Consider the following 27830-nt stretch of genomic DNA (forward strand, 5'->3'; position numbering starts at 1 on the left):
TTATTCCAATGGAATATCTTCCTAAACAAAGTCTACAGTGCACTTTGTTATCAAGTAACACACCCAAAGAGGATAAGAATAAATAGGATACTTTAATATACAATACAATCTCAGTACACCTTGGAAAACAAACAGGTCAGTTGGAAAGGAGGGAAGAGAGGACCACAGACATTCAGGTGGAATGGTGCTAATGCCAGAAAATGTGTTTAAACCAGTGCAAATCAAATGCTTTAAGACCTCTAGGCGTGTGATAACGTGTCATGTTCTTGGGTCTTAATGGGACGGTGGAGGACAACCACAGATGACAAACCAAGACGTGGTTGCAAAAGCACTTGGTGTAAAACAAGGGGAAAGGAGAAAAATCTCACCCAGAATATATAGGATCAAATATAACTGCCAGCATTTGCATATAAAAACCAGACACATTGTGGTCTCTTAAGAGGAATGTGGAGGATTACTGGTACTTTGAGCTTCATACAGCCAGTGTAGGACAATAAGTGTCTGCTCTGCTTGACAACTAACGTTGAAAGTTAAAAAAAAAACACCCCTTACCCTCTGCATTAAAACTTTGCATTACAGCGCTTTCCTCAAGGCTTTGGCAGCACCGCTTGCTATCGGCAGGTTCAATAACTAGAATGTAGCACATACGGCCACGGTCTCTCTTAACATAGTTACAGTCAGATCAAATATACAAGTAAATCCCACACGTCTTATCTGCTGATGAGCAAGCTAAATGCAGAAAACAGGCAAACGTAAAATATGAAATGTGAAATGAGTGACCGTTTATCTTGGGATATTTCAGATTGAAGCAAACCAGATTATTGTTTTATCATAAATAGACCCCGATATACACAGCAGCGGGACATGACTTGGTTCATTGTAATGTCTTCTGGAGGCTGATGACATGGTTGGCTTCCACTGAATGACAATAAAAGTAAAAACAGGTGACTAATGAGGCAAAACCTCATTTCTGTAGGTTAACGCTAGACAAAAATAAAATGTACGATATGACAATGTTTACAGCTTCCTAACAAATAAATAGAACTTGGGCTCTGAGACGAGCACTCCTTAATACCAGCAGCAGCAGGGATACTCTGACACGCAAACTCACACATACTAAGTAGTACACAGACACACAGAGCCAGCACACGGGTTTACAAAACCTGCTCATTTCCATGGAGAACAGCAGGAGAATGAGATATCCCAAGATAAAGCCTAATGAAATACAGTAACCCTGAACACGATTGTTTATACAGTACACCAAATGTAACATGTTAAAATGGATTTTAAAAAGGTAGATTTTGCCATAAATACCTGATATACATAATCCCACTTCCATTCCCTGTTAAGGCAAATATGCTTTCAGTTTAGGGAGTGCATAAAGCGTCAGTGTTTCTTATTATAATTGGATGGGTGCAATTGCATATATACCTTACTATATGCTACTCTCCTATCTTTGTCAAACATGCAACGTCAATGTACAACGCCGGACAAACCCTCATTAGTTCTTTAGAACCACCATTAGCACAATAGCTGATGCGATACATATATCTTTCAAAAACAAACTCCAACCAGTAGTTTTCTGGTTATTCATGGTTAGCAATGACAGTACTGGGCATTCTTTTTCAAAATATAATGCTCATATCTCGTTGAGCTGCCACCCTAACATCAATATAAAAAGCTTAAGGGAAGGCTGTACTTAGGAAACGGATGAACATAACAATACTCACTGTACATATCGACAACCAGGATACTCTCACCAACGTATTGTGTAGGCATTATTTCTAAAACGGTATATCTTCTACGTTACACTTGACAACGTTGATATTACATAGGTTAACTACGTACGAACAGTTTGTCGCCTGGCTAGTTTCTGACAGCTACTCAATAGTTTTCAACAACCACAGTATCGTCCTTTTGGAATCAGAAAAGATATTTGGTCGGATTCTACAACAACTGTTGGAAATTAAAGGGACATAAAGAGGTCTGTATCACAAACGCCAATAAGTGGCCTGCATGTACAGGAGGAGGTACAGTACAAGTACATGCTGGAGTCATAGTTGGACTTTCAACGTGCAGTTGATGTTTACCTGCCCTATCCTTTTGAGTTGTTGTCATTACACTCACAGGCAAGCACTTTGGGTCCAGTCACTTTTCAGAAGGATAGTGACGTGTTTACATGCACACACTACTCCGCACACCACTCTGGCAGTACATGAGTTCAAAAAAAGTATTTTTGTTCCTTAATCATTTCTCTCTTAAGATAAGAAAACTGTACATATAGAATACATTACTTCAACTGCAGAAGTATTCTTGGGGTTGTTTAGGATTTTACACTCACATGTTTGTACTAACACAACAGGAACTATACCAGATTCCCCAAATAGCCTCGGAACCATGGACCCATAAAGAGCTAGGTACTAAGTATTGGTATTCTTAGACATTTACATCACAAATGTCATGGCATCAACATTATTGCAATTTCCATAGGGAGAGATTAAACTGATGACAACTGATTATTAAAGGAAGGAAGCTAAACATCCCTTGTTAAAACTAAAGTGAACCAGACAATCAGATCTTTCTTAAGAGTAAGTGAATTCACAATTATGTGCATGTAAACATGGTCAGTCATGTTGGGCTTAAGTATATATTTGTAAATTCTGTACAAATTAACAAGTTTAACTAAAGGGGCAAATTTAAGAGTGCGTTTCTTGGCCGAGTGGTGGCGCTATGTGCAAGCTTTTGCTACAGCTACCAAAACAGGACATTTTTCTACACAACGTACGACTACAAAATCCTGCTACAAGGTAAGCACTAGATCTGGATGATCCTGGTCTGGCACTGTGTAAACATTGCCTTCAGCTCGCTCTCTTGGGCCTCATTGGTGACAGTATCTGGTTCCGGGCTCTTCTGTACCTTAGCCACTGCAAAGTTGATGCCCTGGGTGAGTCCCGCCTGGGTGAGGCTGGCCACCTGGACCATGGAGCTCTTGATCTTGGCAAAGGGGGACACCACTCGGCTGCCGTTGCTGTCGGCAGGCGAAGGGCCCAGGCTGCCCTCCAACTGTGAGCCCAGACTCCTCATGGAGCCTCCTGAGGCTGCAGAGCTGGCCTTCTGGACGGTGAGGAGGTTGGTACTGGAGGTAGTGGACTCCACGTCTAGCTGGGACGGCCTGGGAAGCTGGGGCTCCTCCTGCTGAGGCTCAGAGCTTGGCCCCTTGTCCGAGTCTGCTGGGGTCTTATTCTGCACAGGCACCACAGGGTTGAGCTTAGGGACAGCAGCTGGAAGCGGCTGCTCTCCAAACACCTCAACAGGTTTGGTCTGTGCGTCTTGAACAAACTGGTGGCAGTAGGCATCAATGGGAGTTCCAAAGTCTATCAGAATGGCTTCTTCGGCCACCGAGGCGGACCCTGGGGATTTGTCGTCACTGATTTGAGAGGGGCTTTCCTGCTTCCCATCACAGCCAGTCACCCGGATAACAGAGGGGATATTTAGCTCCACGCTACCAATAGACTGGGAGCGACTTCCTAGTCGCGGGTTTGATGCTACAATGCCGCAGCTTGGCAGCACATAGTCCACGTTTTCTAAAGAACCAGAACACAGGTTCTCCGGGTCAGAATTATAGGAGTCAGAGTCGGACATTTCAGAGTGCTCGTCACAAATATTTTTCAGGGCCCCTGTGCCGGGGTTGTTCTCCAGGCTACTGTCAGACTTCCACATGTTGACATGCATAGTTGGCTTTAGGAAATTGACCGTTACATCAGGCTTGGAGAAGTTGCCTAGCCTCCCGAGGGGCTTGAAGTTGTTTACGTTGGTCTTGGTCTGTTTCACTTTCTGATTGAGAGAGGAGAACTTGTTGAGGAGGAAACTTTTGCCCTGTGCCAGACCAGAGCTTTCCTGCACCTGGTCTGCAGGTTTGTTCTGGATGCCCATTATATCCTCATGAGGTTTACTCTGCCTCCTGCAACACAGAGACAAACAACATAAGTGGTTGACACACTAATCCTTTCATTGGTTAAAAACACTCCTATGATGGCAGCATAGTTTTATTAGGATGAATGGTAATTATCTTAGTGACGACAAATTAGTACTCACCTCTCCAGTTTCTTTTCAACCACAAGCAGGTCCAGCCCTGTGGCCTGTTTAGTTATACGTAGCATCTCGGCTATGCATTGTAATGTGTCTGAAAGGTAACACAATGTAAGTCATAACCAGCATAAGCAGTTTTGAGAGTTTATGAACTAAAAAGTTTTAGTTTTCTGTAGGGCTGTCAAATGTAAAAATTAAATGAAAATAAGGTTTTATAACGATTAATTGCTGAATTTCAATTGTTATTCACGATTAATCGAATTGTTTTATATAGTTACATAAAATATGATCTGGCTTCAACACGAGTGTTTTATTCTGAAAATGTACTGGATGTTTAAATGTTGTGTTGGTATCTGACTTCCTGTCTCGCTTGATCTGTTCTGTGCTCCGGCATATGGCAAAATAGAAGCCTTGTATCTGCTGCAGAGGGCTCCGGACTGCCAGAGCTGCAAAGAAGTAGATACTTTTATATACAGTCTATGGTGGAATTACACACATTGACTACAGTTAAACTTATCAGATTCACTGCCGTGGGTGGCGGAGACAGATCGGTAAGGGAGCGTTGAATGGACAAAACACGTGATCAACACGTTAGGCCCTGACTTTAATTAACCACGATTAACGCATTAACGCTGACAGCCCTAGTTTTTTAGCCATTTGAAGACTTAAAGAGCAACATCTTACCTTTTCCATCATCCTCAGGATTGCGTGTTGCTGCTCTTAGCGTGTGGAAGTATCCACTCGTCTCTTCGTTCTTGTAATGCAAACGCATACAGCAGAACTTTGGCTTCCCAAACAGAGTAGGCTCTGGACCTGCAAAAGGAAACACAACCTATAACTTCCAGTTTCAGTGATGTACTTTCTCTGCATGAATCATTCTCAGTGCAGATATTGCTGAGAGGTAACTCAGAAACTGTTAAGCACACTTTTAGGAAGCGTTGAGTGACTCAGAACTGTCACTTCTCCTTTGAGTCTTGCTTCTTCTTACCAATTTCGATCTTTTCCAAACCCTCTAAATTGAGGCGCTGGTATTGGTCGACTTTATCTGCTTCCTCATCGTAGCTACAAGAAAATGAATGCAAACATAAGTGAATCTTGAAGACCAATTTTTGAATCCATACGACCAATTCCTAAATAACTTTTTGGGGAGAATTTAAAATCAGACTTACTAAGCAATGTAATAGGCTTTTTCAGAGAGAAGCAGCAGCACGTCCACGTCTTTGTTGGATGCATCGACAAGGCTTGAGGGAAACAAGAGAATGGTATCATGAAAAGAGAACAGAAACTGGTATAAATAGCCCAAAAGCGGATCATCATCTATACACCTGATGGCATAAAGATAACAAATAATAAGACAAGACAGCTAGCCACTAACCTCATGTCACAATTGATGAGGGCCCAACCTCCGTGAAACTTCTCGTCATCCGGCAGCAGAAGCTGCATGTAGGTCTGCAGCAGGAGGCTGACCTGCTCCTGCGCTCCCCTCTGGCTCTCTATCTCTTTCTCTTCGTGCTCCTTCTCCTTACTGAAGATGGAGTAGAGGTCCTCTGTCACTGGATGGCCCATCATCAAGTCTGCAGGCAGAGGCACAGGGTTCACAAGGGTCAATCCAGGAGTGGTTTTCAGGACACCGGTACAAAAACACACACACACACACACACACACACACACACACACACACACACACACACACACACACACACACACACACACAAAGCTGCAATATCTTTATTTCTTTCCATACCAATGACTGCTTGTCTGTAAGCATCCCTAAAGCGGTTCAGATAGTAGCGGTTGGCTGAGTTCACCCCGTCCTTCATAACACCAGCCAGTTTCCTCTCCCCCGTCCTGGTGAAATCTCCCTAAAATAGATCAAACCGTTTTTTGTTGTTGTTAAAGATACATTTTGACTTACCTTTGAATTTTAAGTTTTTACAAGTCCAAAAGACTTGGTCAATATAAGCTATTCTGATGTGTTAATCTAGGAAATACTGGGTGCTTTGTTGATTCATGAGAAGGCTTATGTATCGATAGCTTAAACTATTCACCAAACAACTGTCTGTGACAAAAGAAAATGACACACTTCACTACTGTTTGCAGCAAAGCTAAGCTGACTCAGACGTGACCGGTGTCAAAACACATGTTGTTACCTTAAGCGCCGCCGTGCCTGCGTACTGTCTGCTGATGGTGTCTCCATTGTTGGCCCACATGATCTGATAAATCCTGTAGCATTTGGCAGGCAGAGGCTGCTCTGGAGGCATCACGCCCAATTTCTTCAGCTGCAGGAAGAGAAGAGGTACATTTGTCCATAAGTGTTTGTCCACTGCTCATTTGATATCTGTATTTACGTGTAATACATGTAATCCAAGATGAATATGGTACAGTAACTGGATTTGTTTCAAAGATGTTAGATGTATAACATGTGATTGTGTTTGTGCGCACTGAAGATCTGTCCCTCTAACTTTGCTGTCTAGTGATATAAGAACATCAAAGGTCTGCCACTAGTGTCTGTGATCGTATGAGCAAATACATGTAGACGTCTCAGTTATCTCTTGTACAAACACAGAGTAAATTGCCGGAAAACAAGAGACAAGATTTGTGTTGAATCAGTTTATAATGCAATAACAAAATAAGTCTATGAAGATTTTGACAATGTTGGTTATGCCGTTTTATGACTGCCTGTATTATTAATAGAGCATACTATATTCACACAGCATACTTTAAAATAAAAAAAACGCATTGATCAGGTCGTAATCGTTTGCTGTGTATTTCCACCAAATAGCTATTTTACTATTGCAATCCCTTACATTCTTGATCAGGGTATCTGCAGGTTTCAGCAAGTCAAATTTAAGACTTTTTAAGACTCCGCGGACACCCTGTTGATGAGCTCCCGGGTGAATGAAGTTTCTTTTTACGGACACTATAGAGCAGTTCCGTTTATTTAGTCACACACACGTTTTATAAGGAACAATGTCACTTTCAATTTAAGAAGGACACTGCTACAGGAAATAGTCAATTCAATTGAGAAAGCACCACCTACACGAGGCATATAGCAGACCAGACCTACATAATAATAACAAATGTTTTTTTCATTTGCCTGAGTCAAGATCTCACCTGTGATTCCATCACCACCCGACCAACAGCAGCCTGGACCACATTGGTCCTGTCCAGACAGTCCATACAGTTGACTCTGAAGATGTACTCCTGCTGGCAAATGACTCCAGCCTGGTCCACCCTGTTGGAGGAAGATACATGCATGACAGGGTGCCTTCATACAATTACAACCTTTAATGCCAATAATTCAAAGGGGTCCCTAACATAAAAGGATAAGGATAACATTATAAGGATAATATTTTTTATCAGCGTTTCTCTGAAAATGACAAATAATGAAATGACACTTACCAAGCCCATTTCATGTCAGTGATGATATCAGAGATGGCATCCGTCAGTATTTGCACATTCTCAAACTTCATACCTCGGCTGTGAAACAGGACATAAGAAGCATAGTGGGGAAGTCAACGTATTGTGGTGCAAAATAGTTTTGTTACGACATTATCTATGAGTAGTAAGTTACACTGCTGAGCAAAGCGTTTCTCTCACCAGTGCTCGTGGAAGTCGAATGAAACATATGTGAGGTTGGGGTTGTTGTAAAGCAGAACTTGCTTTAGGAATGCGTCGCCAATTATCTTTTCCCGTCCACCTTGATCCACTAAGTTGATGATGACCTGAAAAGGAAAATACAAGATTTTAAAATGCCTCTATAAGCCTTTCCTGTTGTGCATTCTTTAAAATGGCAATAGTGTAGCTCATGCATACCAGCATCAACCTTCTCTTGGAACCTCAACAGCAACAATTTTTAAAACACAACCCTAAAACTTGTCTAAATACATTTTCAAGCTGACTCCTAAGTATGGTAAAAGATGATTCCGCCAGGCTGGTTGCAAAAATGACACCAAATCTAGTCAGTAATAACTACAAAATAAATACAGCCACAGAATAGCCACAATCATTTACAATAACAATCCTAACACAATGACAAACGGTTACAAGTATTTAATAGCAATGCTGAGCATGCCATATAGCTAAGCAAACCCACCTGCTTCTTGTAGAGTTTAAGCTGTTCATCAAAATGAGAAGCAAAGTAAGACATGGTCTCCTTCTCTCCTGAAACACCAGAAAAAAGTTGACACAAATTACTTCCATATAACTGAATCTGGCTAAAAGACATAAAGAGATATAGACTACATTTTTACATAGTTGTAACAGGAGTGCTGTTTCCTAGAGAACGGTTTTAAAATCACCTGAAGAAGCAGCAAATGCCCTGTGTCCAATTTATAATTTTTCCAAATCCCAGTTGAAAATTAAAATGTTTACAGACAACTGGAGTAGAGACCAATGACTATATTAAGTTAATAGACAAGAAATAACTATAGAAAAAACCTGGAAGTAAAAGGCCCACTACACCCAAAGACAAAGCCTCTGAAGAACCCTGTATGTAAGATAATGCAGCTGTAGTGACCTTTCTCCAAGCGTGGCCGGGGATTGTAGCGGTATCCCGCCTGGCTCCAAAAGACGGGAACGGAGCCACGAGTCTGCACAAAGGACAGAGTGTGGCTGTGCACGTGGATCAACTGCTCCGTCTCCACATAGTTGGCCACATGGCCGTCGGTATCCACTCCTCTGCGTTTGTACCGCATCCCTTCAGGCAAGGAGAATGGAGAATCAACTCTATCCACATTATTTATATCACACATTATGCTTCCCTGGAGGGGCCTAACAAACAGCAAGTTATTTAAATCCTTCTGTGCAAGAAACCCTATTTAGAGGTACAGAGGTACAGAGGAGCAGTTCAGGCATGACCTTCATTTAAAGGTGAAGTCAGTGAGAATGTTCAAAATCAGTGAACAGCACCTCAAAATCAGCTACCTGTCCGTAACATGTGTGCGCTGAAAATAAATCCAGTGTTAATACACAGCCTAGGCTCTGTAAACGGGCATGTTGGTAGCTATGGTGGGCCCCCTTTGTTTAAATACCTGTTTACAGAGCCTAGGCTGTGTATTAACACCAGATTTCTTTCAGCGCAGACACACAGCATGTTCAGGTAGCGACAACAAGCGCTCTCCAGAATCACTAACTTTAAAGCAAGAGGACAGTAACCAGAGCTAGCTCTACCTGCGCGGTGGCGGCTACGTCTGGAGATCAGCGCCACAGTGAAGCGGGGATGGATGTCATCGACACAGGTGACTTCCTGTGGTGGGGTCTCAGGGCTGCTCCTCTCATCATCCGGTGTCTCGTTGTAGTTTACCACCAGTTCCTCCACCTGTACAAAGCCCTGGATGATGGGTATTACCCAGAAATCCACCTCTGGCACCTGGAGCATTAAAAAAAAAAAAAAAGATTAAAATAATACAATAGGTTTGCCAGCTTGATAAGGAAGCACTTTGCATTCACAAAGTATTCAAAGTAGATTATATTTCATAACTGAGAGCCGTTACTCCTTTTATCCACCGACTATTTGCATACCTATCTGATGATGCTCTGGTTATTACCCAGCAACTTACAACTGCCATAGTTACGCACAAGGGTCAGCTACGCAATTTTAGCTGACAACCTGATAAAACACACTAGGATTATGTCAGCAGTTGTGAAAGAATTAAATCTAAATGTGAAAAAAAACATAGTGCTATATGGACAAATCTTTTACCTGAAGGTCAATAAGGTCTTGGATCATGTGTTTGTTCCAGAAGAAACGGTCATCCACCTTTGACAAATAAGGAAAAAAATGACTTTTAACCAAATGTATGTTTTTTTTAACCCCTGATATACATATGTAAAAAAAAATAGGACAACAAGCTATGAGACATGTTTCTCTACAAACCTTTTTCCAGAGGGGTAGGCCGGACTTCTCTGCGTCTCCCTGCCGCTGCACACTGTTGGTCAGGTCGTAGGTCATGCTGTAGTAGAAGGAGTCCGAGTCCATGAATACCTTGTACAGCTCATCCAGCAGCCGCCTCTCCAGACGCTCCTTCTCTTTGTTTTCCTTGACCTGGAAGGCAGGGGAATACTGGATTGGGCGGGTGGATAGAAAGGAGCGATAAGCTGACAAAATAAAAGAAAGGCAAAATCATATGAGAACTGCAAAGAGATAGGAAGTTGTAAAACAAAACAAAACAAAAAACCTTTTTCTTGATGGGCACAGCCACGTTAGATTTGATCTGACTGAAAGTTTTCATCAAGAACTTGGACTCGTCGGGAGACTGGGTCACTTTCTCCGGTTTGTCGATTCCAAAGTGATGCTTCTTGCACAGCTGAAAAAGAGGGTCCTATGTCAAATGTGTGCACTTTTACAAATCTCATAAACGTGACATTAAACAACTACCCACTACAAACAACCAACAACAACAAAAAGGACAACAATACAGTACTCTATATGTTATTAATTTACCTTAACTAACTCACTAACGAGTCTAACAGCTTTGTTCTTCTAGGTAATGGGGGGGTCGGGGGATACTCCTTCTGCAGTACAAACACACTGTACAACAGGATGGGCTCTAAATGTCTATACACAAACAATCCTCCTCTGTATTTACTCACTTGAAAAAATTCTGTCTCATCGTCCATGAAGCTCCCCTGAAAGACTGAAAACTTAGCAATATTCAACCTCCTTGGCAACCTATTACACTGATTTTATGTCTGCATTTCATTTTCACTGCAAAAAATGTGTGGTTTAAAATAAAACTGATCCTTTCATAAAAATTAAAATAAACATTCACAGCTCATTTCGCAGCACTGTCATCCCTTGAGAGAGATGAATCATAAGCTGACGCGCACGGGGTATTCTAAGGTACGTCAAATAAACAATGACGGGCGGTCATAATGGATTATCAAGGGGGTGGGGGGGTGAATGCAATAATTGAAACACAATACACAAGCATGTTTCATTACAGTATTAATAGCAACACACCTCCAACTCTAGCTCCAGAGGCTCTTCGTCAGATAAGGGAATGACAGCTATCTTGGTGATTTTGTAGACAGTGTGGTTGCCGGGTAAATGGCCCACCACCGCTTTCTGGCGGATTAACACGAGGCCGAGAGGAAGATCTGCCGAGAGGAGAGAGAAGAAGGGGGGGAGCTGCGTCATGGGTGCAGAATTCCTCACATTCTGAAAGGTGTGAAGACAGCAACTGCGCGCCAATCATTACAGTAACTGTAGATTTTGCTTGAATAAAGGTAACACAAGACATCTGGCAAATAAATATTTAAAGTATATTATCATAGGCCTACATCTGAATTCCTGAGATATATCTATGTTGTTATGTTGTTTTCTACCCTGCTAGGGCCCACAGAGGCACGCCATCAACAAAATCTGATTTATCATCAATTGAATCATCACCATCAGCTCACTCCTCCCTTCATAGCTGTGCACACATTCCAAAGTGCTTGGACACACTCATTTTTCACACCATTCCTTGTGAGTAAAACACCTACCGAGCCCTAGATGATTTGGTAACTCCAGTGTGTAGTGCGCGCAGATGGAAAATACTGGAAAATTGGAGAACGGTTGAAAGACAATTGTTCAAATGTTTTTCATTCTGCACTCACCTGTGTGAAGTTGTATCTTTCCAATGACACCTTCCACCAGACCCAGACACACTGGATTCCAAGCTAACAACAGGTCTGTTGCTGAAACAAAAACATGAAGATGAAACTTTAGAACCTAAGGATGTTGTTAGACAGCACAGCGGAGGGTGTTATAGGCCGGAGTCAGTGCCAAATGTATTCACACTGAGATTAGATCTTAAACTATGACTCAACCAAACAGAAAGTAGCTCAAAACAGTCACAGTTGTGTGATTTCCTGTTACCACGCTATAACTGGTTTATAAAACCCATTAAACATTAGTCCAAAACCTCAAAGACTTTGACACTTGGTCTACAGATTGCTTTGGTAATTGCAGTAAAACCACATACATCAATGCAGGGATAATCTGATAATCTCGCTAAAGCTCTACCAATCTTGTAGGTCTCTGTGTCTGGCTTCATTTGAGTGGAGAGGGTGTAATGTTATCGAAGAAAAGATGAAGAATAGCTACCGTTTACTTTCAGATTTTCTAACACAGGGCCAAGTTTGAAGTCAGTTATTATGGCTGAGTACAAACTCTGTGACTAAAAGGAAAGGCGGAATGCCTAGCATTGGTGACGGATAAAACATCATAGTATGGAAAATTGGAAAAATGTGACGGGTGTGGCTAAGCGTGGGGTAACATCCACACAATGACTCTTCCTGTTCCACCAGCCAGAGCACTTCATGTACAGGGGAGCAGGTTGTGAGTGGAAAAGGTCTGGCAGAAATAATGATAATATGAGGACAAAAAACTGACTGAGAATGTGTTACTTTGTGGAAATACATCACAGTGTGCTTGACAGTGGAGTGGAAACACAGTGAGGAGAGGAAAGCCTTTTTCCAATTAAATAATGAAACAGCGGTGCAACTGAAAACCTGTTCAGGATGGCTGCACACTCACAGCCATACCTCTTCAACACACAGAGCGTAACAGGCACAGCCTTCTGGAGAATAGTGAAACTTTTATTTCACTTTGGCTGGGAATGTGTCATTCTCAAAGTCCACAGGATGTCATTCAACACCAAAGAGTGACATTTAATTGTTGTCACAGCTATGAGCCACAGCAGCAGTATTCATCCCTTCTGCACAATGTGACCAAAGTGTAATGCCAGGGGCTGCTACACAGACTACAATGGTTTGGACTGGTTTTGAGCTTCCATGTTCTTATACATAACGTTATGGCTCTTAAAAAAGTACATCTGTTCGGCTGTAATTCCAGCCCATCAAATAGAAGCAACAATTATTTTAATATCAGCTTCTCAAAGTCCTGTAGTAGCCTTTGTCTGTTTGCTCTAAAGAACAACTCAAGAGTCACATAGCCTTTAGTGTGTAGCCTACTGTGTACATTAGAAGCAAATTGTTCTGTATGGGGTGTTGGCACTCCAGGAAAGAAAAGCAAGGCGATGTTTATAAGACGTAGGAGTGGCACATCCAACCATTTCTATATTTTCTATAACAAACGCCAGTTTTGCTGAAGCCAGTTCAGAGCGCAGAAATGATCACGGTAACGTTGACTTCAGAGACGAACGAGAATAAGGCTAGAGAGACCCATAGAGAGAGAAAACACAGTTATATTGGCTAATGTTCGTCATGTCCGGACAAGCCATGAAATACGTAGTTTACATTTGTCTCTAGGCTACTACTACGTAATAATACAACATTAGTTAGTGTCGCTAAATGGCTCGGCTACAACCGAGAAAGCTGTCATTCAGTACTGTACGTAACGTACCAGGTCTGATTGTCATGGTCCCGTCTTTTCGGCTGCACCACAGAGCACGGTCCCCACTCTGAAGAATGTATTCGTCTTTGGCTTGGAACAGCTCCATCTTGTCCCTTTATGGTACACAACAACAGTGGGTAACTAGCTGGCTCGGCAGCCAGGTACAGGTTATTAAAAACTTCCACGTTTCGGAGGTGAACTGACTGGCTAGCTGCGGTTATGGTTAGCTCGTCCCCCCTCAGGCAGGCTGCTGTGCTGCGGTAGCTAGCTTCCTAGCGAGCTAGCACGGGCAGCTGGATGCGTGTCGGATTTGTTTATTCCGCTTCTAATCATACTGATAATCGATTTCCCTTTCTGCCAGAGAAGCATCCCATTCCCGCCCCACGGTCATGCCGGACACAGTAGAGAGAGGCAAAGACACATCAATGGGTGAGAATGAGCAGCTGATGACTGCCGTTCAGGAACACCTAACCGACAGTTTCCTGTTCTAAACAATAGCACGTGATCTGTGCCGTCATCACCGGTGTACAGGTGATGTGCATAATGACGAAAGTAGCCTAATTATTGACGCTTAATAAATCATATTGACATGTGGACTTATTCTGACAGTGAAAACTTGTCAGAATTAAGAATGGCTTTCTTTGACCAGCCATTATAGGCATAGCCATTATTTTTTATATTAGCCTAATTAATTGATCATGTGATATTATGGCAATAAGTAACAGTCCATCACAGCTAAAGCACATCTTGTTTAGTGACAACCCATAAGAGTGATGTTATGGGAAAGGGTCATACATAAGCACAATACGCACCACTTACACACATTTCGGGTGTCCCCACCCTTCTTGGAATATGGGGCAACATGTTCTTATATGACTCACTGAGCCAGGCAGCAGCTGACCTCAGACTGAAAACAGCTGAAGTCTGGATCAGACAGGGACAGCCTTCAGATCCTTGGAAGGAAAAAATAACAACTCCTTCTATCCAGTATAAGGTATAATGTACACAATTACAGAAAGTATCATACCAATGTGGTAGAGAAAGATACAGAAAAGAGCTGTCATAATACAGTAACAGGAATACTCATATGCTCTTAATATATTCGAAAATAAATCAGTCTCTGATTTTGCAGAATCAGTGGGGATCAATGTCAAATACATTTTATTTTAAAACATACTAACGTGACTTGCTTTCAACAATACAACAGCCTCCTACTCATTAACTGTGATCAACACTAAACCACAATCCATCATTTGTTCAAAAGTGTTAAGCAGCGGCTCTGCCTTACAGATGGCACATGATCATCTTATAGCGACAGGCTACTACACAAACAATTGTGTTGTCCAAAAAGTCATCATGAACCTTTTTGAATAACAGACTGGAGATGATCTGTTTATGAAGTTGGTATTTTAAAGGCCTTTTACGGCCGTTTCTCTCGCAGTGTTTTTACAGATTGTGGCTTTGGTGTTAATAGAAGAACATTCTGACAAATTTAAATTGTGATTCCTTATTCGCACCAAGTGCTGATTGTCTCACATCTCAAGTAAGATCGGCATCTCACTGCATTTGTCATTACACATTCATAAATGTACCAAAATACTATTTAGTGATATAAATACTGATATAATGTTTTGAAATAAACAAGTAAACCAACACACATACAAACACTCAAACACATCAATCAAAACGTGTGTAACTTATACATTTCAGATGAAGTGTTGCTGATCTTTCAGCATGATACATTTCAATGATGGCAGAGTGCAAAGACGGCAAAAACAGTAATGCACCAAAAAAGCAGCATCTAACGGACATAATCACTGTGTTCTGTGACAAATCAGCTCCAACATGGCTATGTGGCTACAAAGGGAAAAATACTTTTTTCTGTTGACTGAGTTTTGCAGTGTATTATGCTAGCCCCGATATTTGCACTTGTGCACTAGCTAATGTGCTGACTGGATTAAGAAAAGATTCATAAAATATTCGGTCAAGACGGGAAGGCAACTACATAGAACACCTCTTAAGAAAATACTTTTCTTCCATTTATTGATAAAGGCCTCTTATTCAAACTTTAATATGACTAGATATTGTTGTCAACAGCTTGATCATGACATCTGTCTTATTATGAAGACATTGGCACAACATAGAAGGCAACAACATTGGCTTGGAAAACATGATTGCACTGAGTTACCATCAATAATGTGCTTAATGGCAGAAAATACCAAACACTGTTTATCAATGCATGCAACTTCCACATATGCTGTAGATACAGGAGGCGTGTTAGCCGGAGCAGACTTGTTCACTATCAGAAAATACAGCAGTTAATCCTTCCTTCCCTTTGATTATGAGGTGTGCAGTCATTACGATATCTCCTTTGCCAGCTGAACATTCTCTTTGGCGATCATGGTGGGCTCTCCTTTCTGTGTCAGGCTGTCTCCCTCCATGGAGGTCTCACTGGTAGGCCTGGACGGCCGCTCCTCCATTTGCTCCAATTCATCCAGTATGTTCTGAACACGGCGGACTCCATCCCGCCTCGCCTGTCGTACGTCTACGCAGCCGTCTGGGTCTACCGAGTCCAGGGCTAAGAGCTCTTTGGTCAGCAGCTCCTCCAATAGCAAGTATCTCTTATCATTCTTCTTTCCATCGAAACATTTGACCTCCCGTTCCAGTTTAGTGACCCGTTCCACTATCCTGTGTACCTTAGCCAAGCCTGGGTGGGTTGGGCACTGAGATGCCGGTTCGGCCTCTACCTTTGCAGGTTGGACCTCTTCTGGGGGAACAACCGTCATGTCCTCCTGGGCCTCTGGTTTTGGAGGTATTTGAACAGTGATATCTGCAGTATGTTGTGGTGGTTGCTCTGGTTTCTGGGGCTGCGGAAAGTGCATGGACTCTTCGTGAGGCTGAGGCTGCGGAGATGTTTGAGGTGGGGACTGCTGGAACTGTTGAGGGTGCTGCTGTGGAGAAGGTTGGAACATTTGAGTGTGCTGAGGTGGAGCCTGTGGGAACTGTTGAGGCTGCTGTGGTGGGGGCTGTTGGAACTGTTGAGGCTGCTGTGGTGGGGGCTGTTGGAACGGTTGAGGCTGCTGTGGTGGGGGCTGTTGGAACGGTTGAGGGTGCTGTGGTGGGGGCTGTTGGGACGGTTGAGGGTGCTGCGGTAGAGGTGGAGGTTGTTGAAACGGTTGAGGGTGCTGCGATTGGGTCTGTGGGATCTGTTGACTTTGCTGCAAATGAGGTTGATGGAACATTTGAGGGTGCTGCAGTGGAGGTTGTTGGAACGGTTGAGGGTGCTGCTGCGTTGGTGACTGTTGGATCTGTTGAGGTTGCAGAGGCTTTTGGACAACAACTTCTGCGTGCAATGGCTGAGGGATCTGCACATTCTCAGGTTTCTGCTGGATGCTAGGTTGTTCCTGCTCCGTTCTCTGGGGCGGGTCTCTTGTGAGGACGTGCTGCTGAGTCTTAGAAGTAAAAAAGAAGGGATTAGGATCCATCACAATCCAGTCCAACACATACTCATCGTTGTCAAGACACTAATGTTAAGAAAAGCTGTGTTTGAAAACCCCAGTAAGATTTCTCTCCCTATATGATACCAATATACAGTAACATAGTACTACCTCCAAAATTGATAAGCACATTCCTAGATACCCCTGAATCTAACTGCCAGTAAGCGAATCAGAGCAGACTGGGCTTTTTGGAAGGTGGGGCTTTAAGAGACAGGCGCTTAAACGGAGCATTTCAGACTGAGGCTTAAAAGAGGAGATTTAGCAATGGCAATGTCAAGAATATAAGGGATTTGTGGACACTACACCATGAAAAGAGTTTCTAGTAGAAACCCAAATTACAATGTTGAACCTAAAAATTAGCATAATATTGGACATTTAAGAATCCAAGTGAAAATACACAAAAATAAAACATTACCTGTGGCCTTTCTCCCAGCACCTGCGTAACGATGGGTGACTGGCTTCTAATATGAGGTGGGAGGTGAATGGAAGAGGAGTCACGATGCTGGGGAAATGTTGTTGGAGAAGCCCTTTCCCGGGGAGTCTGCATTACTGCAGAGTAGCCAGGCCATTCGTCAGTCTGGACACGATAGTAGGGCTGCTGGTGCTCTGCGTAGGGGACGCGCTGAGCGTAGACGGAGGGATTCAACTGGGCCTGTGATTGTGTTTGTGTTTGGCCTCCTCCACCCTCATGGATCACCGGGATGGGGATGTACCCTGCTTGAAGACCAGTGCCGCTAGACCGTCTGGGTTGGTGATGCGGGATAGTGTAAACCTTGAAAAATAGATCAAATTCAAACTTAAGTTAAAAAAATCAATATTGGTACTTTAACTTAACTTAAAAACATAACTTATCAGTTACTGGCAAATTAGACAGTGTTGTAGCATGCGTAGACTTATGTTATTACATGTATCACTTAAGTCCCACCTCTGCTGTTTGAGAAACAGGTGAGTTGGCCTTTCCAGGCTCAGGGGAGCAGCTGTCAGGAGGTGCATGTAAAGGCGACCTGGGCCTGCAGTGCAGTCCTGGCGTCGGGGAAGGTGTACGACCATCCGTCCGGATATTCTGTGCAGTGCTAGGCTGGATGTAGGAATAACACGGATGCTGTTGCTGCCTCAGTTCTGTGCCGTCATGGAAGACAGGGATAGGAACATAACCTGGGCGAAGAATGGGGTGCTTCATCTCCCTCAAAAAGGTCTTCTGTGTCTCCTGAGGGCTTGGTTCTGGTGGTATGTTGGGTCCATTCGCTGACACATCTCTGACCTGGGACACAAAAGCCAAAAGTGGATAGATATTATTCTAAATGTTGAATTGCCACTAATTATTTATTCAAAACCATAATCATCACAAATCCTGTAATTTATTCTATTGCATGTTCCAGCAAAGGTGACAAACAACTGTACTTAGAAAACCTTTCTATAACACTATTTAAGGCAACATTGATGTTGGTTCCTTTTACTTATTTAACAACAAAAAATTGTTGAGACATTATTCACGAGTAAGACTAAAGACATTGGCAGACATTATGATCCCTAAACCTTAAAATAAATATTAATTGTATTGTATCAACAGACTTTTTCTATAGTGATTGTATTTTTAACCAAGTTATTCTAGCTATCATGACTTGTATGTACTAAATCATTAAGGTTCTTACTCCTCCACTAAGAGTTTTCAATCTTACATTCTTATCCGAATATCGGCAGCTAAACATGTAGTCTTAAAAAATTTATAAAAGACAATCGAAGAGGTATTTCTCACAGGAAAGTGCTCTATGTCCTGAGGTTACTGCAAAGGTAACAGGTTAAAATGTGACATTTCCACAGGGGGATGTCAAAAGTATCACCTCTTTGAGTATTTGATAAACCAAATTAACTTTAGCCAAATTCCAGCCGGACAACTGCTGTGTTTGTGTTTGATTTCAGAGTGCCATCATTCACCTGGCTGAATCGCTAACATTATTCCACTCATAATAGATTGGCACACCCTCTAAACTAACATGTTATTCGCTAGTCATCATTATGTCATACAGACACAAAGAAGAAAGACAATATTTTACAACTACTGTATAATTTTGCAGCCATTTGCCATGAACCTCCTGCGACCACACCTACTGGTCTAGTCTTAAGAAGAAGAACACAAATCGTCCAATAATACATTTGTACGCAAACAATAGTCCTGCTATTAAACAATAATAAGTAGGACCTTGTTGGGGACATACTATGGCATGAAAACAATTATAAAATCTAAATTGTACAAAGAAAGTGCAAAAACACCACCCACACAATTTTGGATGTTGGAAAATTGAAACAATGTTATAAAGTTCAATAGTCAAGGTTGTATTTTTTTCCTTCTCTCTTTCTTTTTTAAATTATTTTAGAATAAGTGAAATCCTGACAGCTATGGAGGAATAAAAGCAACAGGTAGGCTACCCTATAGTTTACTCTGTCAATGATATAATATAGGCCTAAATAATGAGTAACGCTTTACCAAACTACATATCACAGAACTACAAAGAAAATTTCATAAATGTGTAAGCCATTGGCCTTTTTTCCTTGAACACAAACGTTAGAAAATAGCTGTGAACGACCCTTTGCCCTCTGCCATTTCAGTATAGGACACAGCACACTGCCAGCACCAATGCACCAATTTTATCCCCGGCCGACAGCTGTGTCTTTCTAGCAGATTCTTCGGGACACTAACTTTGGACAACAGCGTCTATCTCCGAGACGAAAGATCACCAACTGGCAGCCGGTGAAGCTCCCTTCAGCCCACGGGTTTTCTCTGCAGACCTGAATGTTTCCACAACACGTTATTAAATAGGCTAGCCTACTGCCGAATATGATATGCAGGGCAGCCAGCGCCTCTTTCACACATGTAGCCTACTCCACAGGCCAAAGTGAACTGGACCTGCCTCAATCCTTGTAAGGGAAAAAGTTTAATAGCAGGCGAGCTGGACGTCGCAGCGTTTTCCAGCATGAAAGAAACCTTATCAAAACACTGGAGGCTCATCATAGGTGGCCTTAACATACTGCAGGGTGAGTCATCGGGTAAGAATAGGGTTAGATCATGGCACAGGGACATCACAGGGGTTGATCACCCGTTATAATAGGCGTATGATCTGTCTTTGAGGGGGAGGCGGCGGTGCCAAACAAGGCCTACGGTCATCAAGATTAATATAGCATAACAGTGATGTAGCAATACGCGTTTGCTGATCGGACAGCGTACCGAACCGAGGCACGCGCCGACAACGAAAACATGTCTTTACACGGATTTAACCAACTTTATCCCTCCGCTCTTAATTAATTGATTAGGCTGTTTACCTTTTTCGTGTCGTGCCTCGGGTCATTCCAGGTTGTCGTGCGGTTATTGTGATCCACAAAAAAGGGCCATCCAGTCTGAGGGTCAATTTTGACTTCCCATCCGAGGGGGAGAGGGTCGCTGTCATTATTTGCCATTGCCGGCGAGTGCGTCTTCATGCCGTTCATGCTGCCGTCTGTCGGGTTACTGAAACATTTTATGCGGGCGACGGACGCTTTAAAGATTCCTTGAAGTGACGTGGAAAAGTGGGCTGGAAGTTTCTCGAAATAGCAGGGTTAACGTCGGGGGCGGACAGCGCTAGATAGATACGAGTGGCATCATGGGTTCCCAAAACCTGTTGTGTCGCTCGCAGCCAGACACCCCCTCAATAGACATAAAGTGGGCTATAGGCTATCTCTAATCTGTTTACTTTTTTTGCTGCAGCTGTGGAGATAGTGGCTGCTGTGATCATGGCAGCCATCTCTCCTGCTGACTGGGAAATCACCATCACCTTATTATTCTAGGGATTTCCGGAGGCACCACCCTCGGGGACACCTGTGCGACTTGAGAACAATTATCTATGCCTGCTAAACAAGGGAATCCCAAGATAAAACAAATAAAAAAATAGCCTACATGTAGCCTAAGCCTACTCAAAACTCCCACCCGCGAAATCATGTCTGTGGGAACTCAGTCTGGGTTTGCTATGATTTGATACACAATTAGGCTACATAACTGTGGTGGTGTGAGAGAGTTGGGGCACAGTGACACTGCCATTGACATATGTTCTCCAATCCAGCCTCATAGCCTATGAGGGAAATACTTTGCCAGGAAATCCAGACCCTAGCTGAGCAGCCACAGGTCTGGATTTCCAGGCTAGGAAATAGGCTACTAGTAAATCAAAAAACAAAACAAAACAAAAAACAAACAAACAAAAAACAGAAGAAATGTATCCTCACTTTGCTGGAGATTGTCTGAAACCCTCACATGGATTTTTGTGTTTATTTATATAGATGCTAAAACACAGTTTGGACCCAGCAATTATATTAGGCTTATTGGTTTCTGTATTACTGAAAACAGTGAGAAGACTGTCCCTAACAAAATAAGTATAGCCTGTGGACGTGGACCCAGTTCCTCTAAATGGTCGTTTAGCAGTGCGAACAATTAGGCCTGCATTATCTTTCAAATATCAGGAATTTGTAAACATTTTAATATGAATATTATCATATTATATTGACACAATATAGAACTCCTTTATTGTGTCAATATAATAACCTAATTTTTTTTTTAAAGTATTCCTATTAAATTTTTTCTTTACAAATTCCTGATAAATGATATAAATGTAGCCATTTAATCTGTGTATAGTGCAGATCCTCTCTAGAATCCCACTGTGTTTTTGCTATAGTGGCACACACATAGGCCTATCATATCTTTTTGTTGGTTTGTTTGCTAGGGTAAAAAGTTCAGTACTACATTGTTCATCTGTGCGTGCCAAAATAACTACAATATCTGATGCATTGAGTCAGCGGAATCATTCATACACACAGTGATACATCACATTGACAAATGATTATCAGATTCTTCATCAGTGATGTTGTCTCCAGAACATTCCTTGACATGTTTACAGAATATATTAATGGTTGAATAAAGGGGCATCTCGGAATTTACCAAGTCCAAATACCAAATATGTTGGCCTATCTGGTAACTGACCACCACTTGTCCTGTCTTGACCTCCCTCTGAGCTGGCTTAATGGAATATATCTCAGTGTTGCTCAATACAAGTTGAACCTGCAAACCTTCATACGAGGAGTAACTGAAGAGAAACCTTCAGTGTTTTGGATGGAAAACATTGTCTGTTAATAATGTCACAGGAGAAATCATAGCTATGTTGGACATTTGATAAAATTACTTCACAATACAAGCACTGCCAGAAACTAATTGAAGCCATTCTTGAAAAAATATGTTTCTTTAGCTACATAGGCTAGACGGTAATAGGCCGCCTACTATCGACTCTACTTCTCCTTTGTAGCATTTAGAGTTAGAATCACTGATATACTTTATCAAACATGATTGTGTCATTCAAAATATGCTCAAGCCGTCTATTGCTCACACAGCCAATTAATCCTCCACGCTGAAACTTCAGCCTAGATTCCAGAAAGGTCTCGGAGGTTCGAGCCACTGGTGATTAAAACGAACGCATCCTTGCGTCCAGCTTCAAAATAAAAGTGTCAGAATTTGTGATACAATACAAAACTGAATGTGTTCGCTGTTAGGGTTTTTTGTCAATGAATGACCTCGAGAAACAACACTATATCAAAGACATGTATATTTGTCACTGTTTAAATGTAACAACTGTGTCCTCCCGTAAATCCCGTTACTTCATACTGACCTCGGGGCGCTTCACGAGCACGCACGCACGCTATCTGGAGAACCGTGGAGAACCAGCGTGACGTATGTTCTGGCACCCCCTGTCAGCTAGCTTCTAAGCTAGTTAGCTAGCTGCAGTAAACGACGTACACTGGTGTCGGTAAATTAACCAAGAACCGTACGTTCTCTGTCCTGGTAAATGTCGGCGTCGGACATGGACGACGAAAGCCACCCAAAAACCCTGTAAGTAATATTAGGTGTCAAACAGGACCGCTAAATATGGTTAGCTTCGTTGACGTCGGGAACCGGGGACCAATTTATCTACCCGCTGTCTCATGAAACCATGTGATTTCTGCCTACTACACAACTTGAACACGTAATGTTCACAAACACAAGTGATTTAATATATGGCTGAATAAAATAATAACATACGTGTGTGCCGTATGTAAGTGTTAATGGCGGAAACTGTTATGTCGCTTGAAACGCTGGGCTAGCTTGTAGGTTAAGCTAATGTAAATAACGTCACATTAGCAACTCCCCATCACTATTCACACACGGTTACACAGAAATAAGCTCTCGTTGCTCTCTCAGAACCACTATCACTATAGTTGTCTGCATTCCCTTACTGTTACCCGGGGTAAACTAACACCTTTTTTGTTTCCCTTCAGGTACGTGGGAAACCTCTCCAGGGATGTAACCGAAATTTTGATTCTGCAACTCTTCACTCAGATAGGGCCTTGCAAGAGTTGCAAAATGATCACAGAGGTAAGCAGGCAATAGGCTATTGCTTGGTTTTTGTTTATCTTCCTAACTTTAGGTTCCCTGTCATTCATAAACGTTATGAAGAATTTCAACCCAAACTTAAAAGTAATTTCATTTGTGGTCTCTTACTGTGGACATATGCCTCCCATGTTGGACAGTAGATCACAGTTTTCTACAAAGTAGCGGAACCAACGATTTGTCCTTGTTCCTTGCAGCATACAAGCAATGACCCTTATTGCTTTGTGGAGTTCTTTGAACACAGAGATGCTGCTGCAGCCCTCGCAGCCATGAACGGGAGGAAGATATTAGGAAAGGTAGGACAATGTGGATGGCCTAAAACGGACAGCAAGGGTAGGCAGCTCAATTGTTTCTGAATTCCCCTGTGGTCCTTGTGTGGAAAATATAAAATGTTCAGCTTCTCTTAAAGTCATGCCATAGTTTATAGTAATGCACTCTGTGAACTTTCTTCTTTTAGGAGGTCAAAGTAAACTGGGCCACCACTCCAACTAGCCAGAAGAAAGACACTTCCAGTAAGTGTCCACCAATGCATTTTTTTATCTGCTGAAATCAAAATTCACCGGAGAATAGTAAATGGTTTAATTCCTTTGTTGTTTTAAAAATAAAAATCTAGATCACTTCCATGTTTTTGTGGGCGATTTGAGTCCCGAGATTACCACCGAGGATGTCAAGGCTGCATTTGGACCGTTTGGGAAAATCTCGTAAGTTTTCACTGTGAAGGGTCTTTCTTTTAAATGGTTTATCTGAAATTGGGCAATATTTAGGGACTTGATGAGAAACCTCTTTAAGATTGTGTTTTGAACCATCTATAGCCATGTTTACATGCATACAACAATCCAATAGGTATAAACACCCCAACCAAAATAAACAATAGATCGATATACAAAGCACCAAAGAAATCAGAAGAATGAAAATTAAGAAACCGACTCACACTGTAAAAGCAATACTAAAGGGAATTGTATGCTTTTACTCTACAAGTGAAAAGCCAAATTATCTGTTGTGCTATGTTTAGGAGTCAACGATCTGTAGGAGGGACATAATGAGTAAAAGACACCAAATCCATGCATGTAAACATAGTTGATGAGGAGATGACATCATTTCAAGTTCAAACAAAAGTAAATATCGGAATATTCAATATACTCACATCATATGTATTGTTTTGTGGTGAGATGCAGTCCTATCCGTACAGCCTCATTTAAGTTATTTTTTACCGAAAGTATTTCTTCAAGATGTCTAAAGTACTAGATTGGAGTTTTGTCCTTGTGGTCTGTGTATTGTCTCTTTGTTTTTTATGACTGAAGTGTCAGCTTTTAGCCCACTCTTGTTTTTCTTTGCATATTTAGGGTGTGGTAAGTAAACTGTATGTCAGCAAAATGTAAGCTGTTTGTATGAACCTTAACCGCTTTTAGTTGTGGGTCTCAGTGAAGTAATAGCACTTTGGTTATTTTACAGAAATGCTCATAGGATTGGACAGGAGCTTGAAGGCTAACAGCAAGGAACTGTGCACTCTGGAGACTCAGATGTAGTTTTTTTTCTCTATTTATTCCATTCTTTCCATATGTCTTTATTTGTAGATGCTATGTGTTAAAATGATCTAGCATAGATGAACAAATTCCAATACTCAATGTATTCCTTTAAATCCATGTTTAAATTGTCTCAGTTTGATTTGCATAGTGTTGTTTGTGGTGCAATGATCCTCTTCCAAAATCTCTGAAATTGTCAATTTCTCAAAATTTGCAGCTCCCCAATCTCCATACTCCATATTGGCGGTAAAGAATTGACCAGGAAAAATAAAGAAATCTGTTAACAGGCCATGTATGCCTTTTAATTCCTTTTCTCTGTTAATATTTTCTATATATTTCTATTTGTAGGTAGAGCATCAAAAGCAGATTTAAAGAATGCATGGTAATCCATATATTCTGTTCCTTATTGTAAATTAAAATCAGTAACCTACTGTTGAGAAAACGGAAAGGTGGTGCTGTAGTGGCAAGGATCCATTTATACATCTTAAATGATTTAAATCGATACTGTAGGCTGCATGTATCTGTATCTGTTGTTCTGTTTTCAATTGTTGCTTTGAAGTTTTATTAGGAGTCAGTGGTCAAGGTCTTGATAGCTAATGTACATTAATATAGGACAGAGTAGAGGATTCACAGTTCAGTGTGTTTTGCGTGGTTCCTTTTTAGTTTGAAGCATTTAATGTGGAAATTGTACTAAAGTTGTTTTCACATTTCCCTCCAGGGATGCCCGTGTTGTGAAGGACATGACGACAGGCAAATCAAAGGGGTATGGATTTGTGTCCTTCTACAACAAACTGGTAAGGCTCCAGTGCAAGAACACAGACTGAAGGTTATTTCTATTTTCTGTTTATTATCCCACCTAAATGCATATACAGTAATTCAAATATAATAAATCATAGTTAAAACATTTGTCACAACATTTAAACAAATCTAACATAACATAGTTTCTTGTTTACTGTCACCAGTTTAAATGTTACTTAGATTAAAACCTCTAATTATATATATTGTATATTTTGAGAACTGATCATGGTCACTAATAAACTCTACACGACCATCACTTCCAAATGGGTAACTGTCTTTGATTTGTATTTCTAGGATGCAGAGAATGCCATCATTAACATGGGGGGACAGTGGCTTGGAGGACGCCAAATCAGGACAAACTGGGCAACACGTAAACCACCAGCTCCAAAGAGTGTCCTGGACAGTAAGTTTTTCATTAGTACATTTTGCCAGGCAGGTCTATGTCTGATTTTAGGTTATCTTCTTATCAATTTCATAAATCACATCTGAAATTGGTTTAATTTTAAGCATACACCTTTTCTTTTAAAATGTTTTTATTCCAGATGGCTCAAAGCAGTTGAGGTTCGATGATGTAGTATCTCAGTCCAGTCCACAGAACTGCACAGTGTACTGTGGAGGGATCCAGTCAGGACTATCAGGCATGTTATATGTTCTCTAATATTGCGTTGTTACATCCCTAAGCCACTCGGCAATACAACTCTTATTACTTACCATGCACTTTCCTCAGATCACCCAAGACCAACTCCTTTAACATCTTTTCTGATTGATTCTTTCAGAACACCTAATGCGACAGACCTTCTCACCGTTTGGTCAAATAATGGAAGTCAGAGTTTTCCCAGAGAAGGGATACTCCTTCATCAGGTAGTGCCTCCATCCATTGCAGCATTTGGCCTCTAGATGTCAATACAAGCACACCACATGATTCAATGGCAGGCCAGTCAGTACTTGACTCACTATCAGTGGCCTTTTCTGTTATGTTGTGACCCCCTTAATTGCTATTGGATATTTTAAGTATTATTACGTTTTAATACTGTGCATTTTCTGAATTGACTGATATTATGAGATTATGTGTGATATTTTTGATTGCTAACCTGCTGTTTTTCTTTTAAAGGTTTTCCTCTCATGACAGCGCTGCCCATGCCATTGTTTCAGTAAATGGCACCGCCATTGAAGGACACCTGGTGAAGTGTTTCTGGGGCAAAGAATCTCCCGACATGGCAAAAAGTCCACAGCAGGTAGGGAAAACGTCACTGAGAATTATATTTATTATTTAATAATTATATTTTTTAATAAAAAACTAAAAACGTATTGATGGTAGAACTATGACAGGAATTGAGGGGAGTGATCAGAAGAATTACGTGCAAACAAATCCTGTCAGACTGAAATGTCAATGGTGAAAAGGGTACATTTCTTTTTCTTTTACCCTTTTCTTGTAATATCTAATTGGGCAGTTCAGACATTGATTCACTTTCTCTCTCTGTTGGTGTCATTCAGGTTGAGTACAGTCAGTGGGGGCAGTGGAACCAGCTCTATGGGAATCCACAACAGCAATATGGACAGCAGCAGTATGTGACCAATGGGTGGCAAGTTCCCTCCTACAGCATGTACGGCCAGACGTTTAACCAGCAGGGATTTGGAGTAGAGTGAGTTTTACTCCATAGTATTTATTCAATTCATTCCTAAACCTTTTGTATGTTCAAACAAAAAAAACTAAAAAACTTACCACAGTCATTAGATACCTCTGAATTGTGATAAATTGTTATTAGACTTTCTGTCTAGGACAATTTTTCTTCAAGCCTAGGGTTGCGTTTATTTTATTTTACATTACTGATGCTCTTTTTACGATGTCCTAGTCACTGAGTATTTGTGGCGTCTTTGCAGGCAGTCCCAGTCACCAGCTTGGGTGGGAGGATTTGGATCTCCGTCAGCCCAGGCTTCAGCCGCGCCTGGCCCAGTCATGTCCAACCTGGCCAACTTCAACATGGCTGGCTATCAATCACAGTGAGCTGGATCTAACCTAAGTGTAATACCAAGAGGATTCTGTCAACCCTTTTAGACCACACAGCACTCTTTCATTTGGACAGCTGCTGTGGTAGGAGAAGGGCAGGGGCCATATTCACAAAGCCTTTGTAGCTTATAGT

General features: G+C 41.6%; 3 protein-coding genes across 8 annotated transcripts; 1 reads left to right on the forward strand and 2 right to left on the reverse strand.

The window, feature by feature from the left end:
• Positions 1-80: 80 nt before the first annotated feature.
• inpp5f (inositol polyphosphate-5-phosphatase F) lies at positions 81-13902 on the reverse strand. Of its 3 annotated transcripts, XM_080037135.1 has the most exons (21): positions 13637-13648; positions 13442-13545; positions 11692-11772; positions 11054-11190; positions 10269-10397; positions 9968-10153; positions 9794-9850; positions 9262-9460; positions 8609-8788; positions 8186-8253; positions 7690-7814; positions 7492-7569; positions 7204-7324; positions 6240-6368; positions 5834-5951; positions 5465-5663; positions 5259-5330; positions 5078-5151; positions 4774-4902; positions 4096-4183; positions 81-3961 (listed from the first exon to the last, which is right to left on the reverse strand). In XM_080037135.1, exons 2-21 carry the CDS (start codon positions 13536-13538, stop codon positions 2815-2817), a joined length of 3414 nt encoding a protein of 1137 aa, XP_079893261.1. In that variant the 5' UTR covers positions 13539-13545; positions 13637-13648; the 3' UTR covers positions 81-2814. The 3 variants fall into 3 exon arrangements, with proteins under 3 accessions (XP_079893261.1, XP_079893260.1, XP_079893259.1); XM_080037134.1 differs by having other exon boundaries at positions 82-3961; positions 9968-10135; positions 13442-13902; XM_080037133.1 differs by having other exon boundaries at positions 82-3961; positions 13442-13902.
• A 713-nt stretch (positions 13903-14615) lies between these two features.
• Positions 14616-20412, reverse strand: bag3 (BCL2 associated athanogene 3; the record flags this gene model as incomplete). The annotated part of the gene is made up of 4 exons (XM_080036454.1): positions 14616-16884; positions 17345-17701; positions 17855-18190; positions 20248-20412. 4 exons carry the CDS (start codon positions 20410-20412, stop codon positions 15790-15792), a joined length of 1953 nt encoding a protein of 650 aa, XP_079892580.1. The 3' UTR covers positions 14616-15789.
• A 2253-nt stretch (positions 20413-22665) lies between these two features.
• On the forward strand, positions 22666-27711 carry tial1 (TIA1 cytotoxic granule-associated RNA binding protein-like 1). 4 transcript variants are annotated; one of them, XM_080036733.1, is made up of 12 exons: positions 22666-22831; positions 23257-23353; positions 23566-23664; positions 23826-23880; positions 23982-24069; positions 25610-25685; positions 25984-26092; positions 26232-26327; positions 26466-26550; positions 26801-26924; positions 27184-27332; positions 27571-27711. In XM_080036733.1, exons 1-12 carry the CDS (start codon positions 22788-22790, stop codon positions 27692-27694), a joined length of 1146 nt encoding a protein of 381 aa, XP_079892859.1. In that variant the 5' UTR covers positions 22666-22787; the 3' UTR covers positions 27695-27711. The 4 variants fall into 4 exon arrangements, with proteins under 4 accessions (XP_079892859.1, XP_079892860.1, XP_079892862.1 ...); XM_080036734.1 differs by lacking the exons at positions 22666-22831; positions 23257-23353 and adding an exon at positions 24821-24890 and having other exon boundaries at positions 23581-23664; XM_080036736.1 differs by lacking the exons at positions 22666-22831; positions 23257-23353; positions 23566-23664; positions 23826-23880 and adding an exon at positions 25109-25183 and having other exon boundaries at positions 24031-24069.
• The last annotated feature ends 119 nt before the right edge of the window (positions 27712-27830 follow it).

This window comes from Ammodytes marinus (assembly GCF_949987685.1).
Source record: "Ammodytes marinus genome assembly, chromosome: 11".
NCBI classification, from domain to species: domain Eukaryota; kingdom Metazoa; phylum Chordata; class Actinopteri; order Uranoscopiformes; family Ammodytidae; genus Ammodytes; species Ammodytes marinus.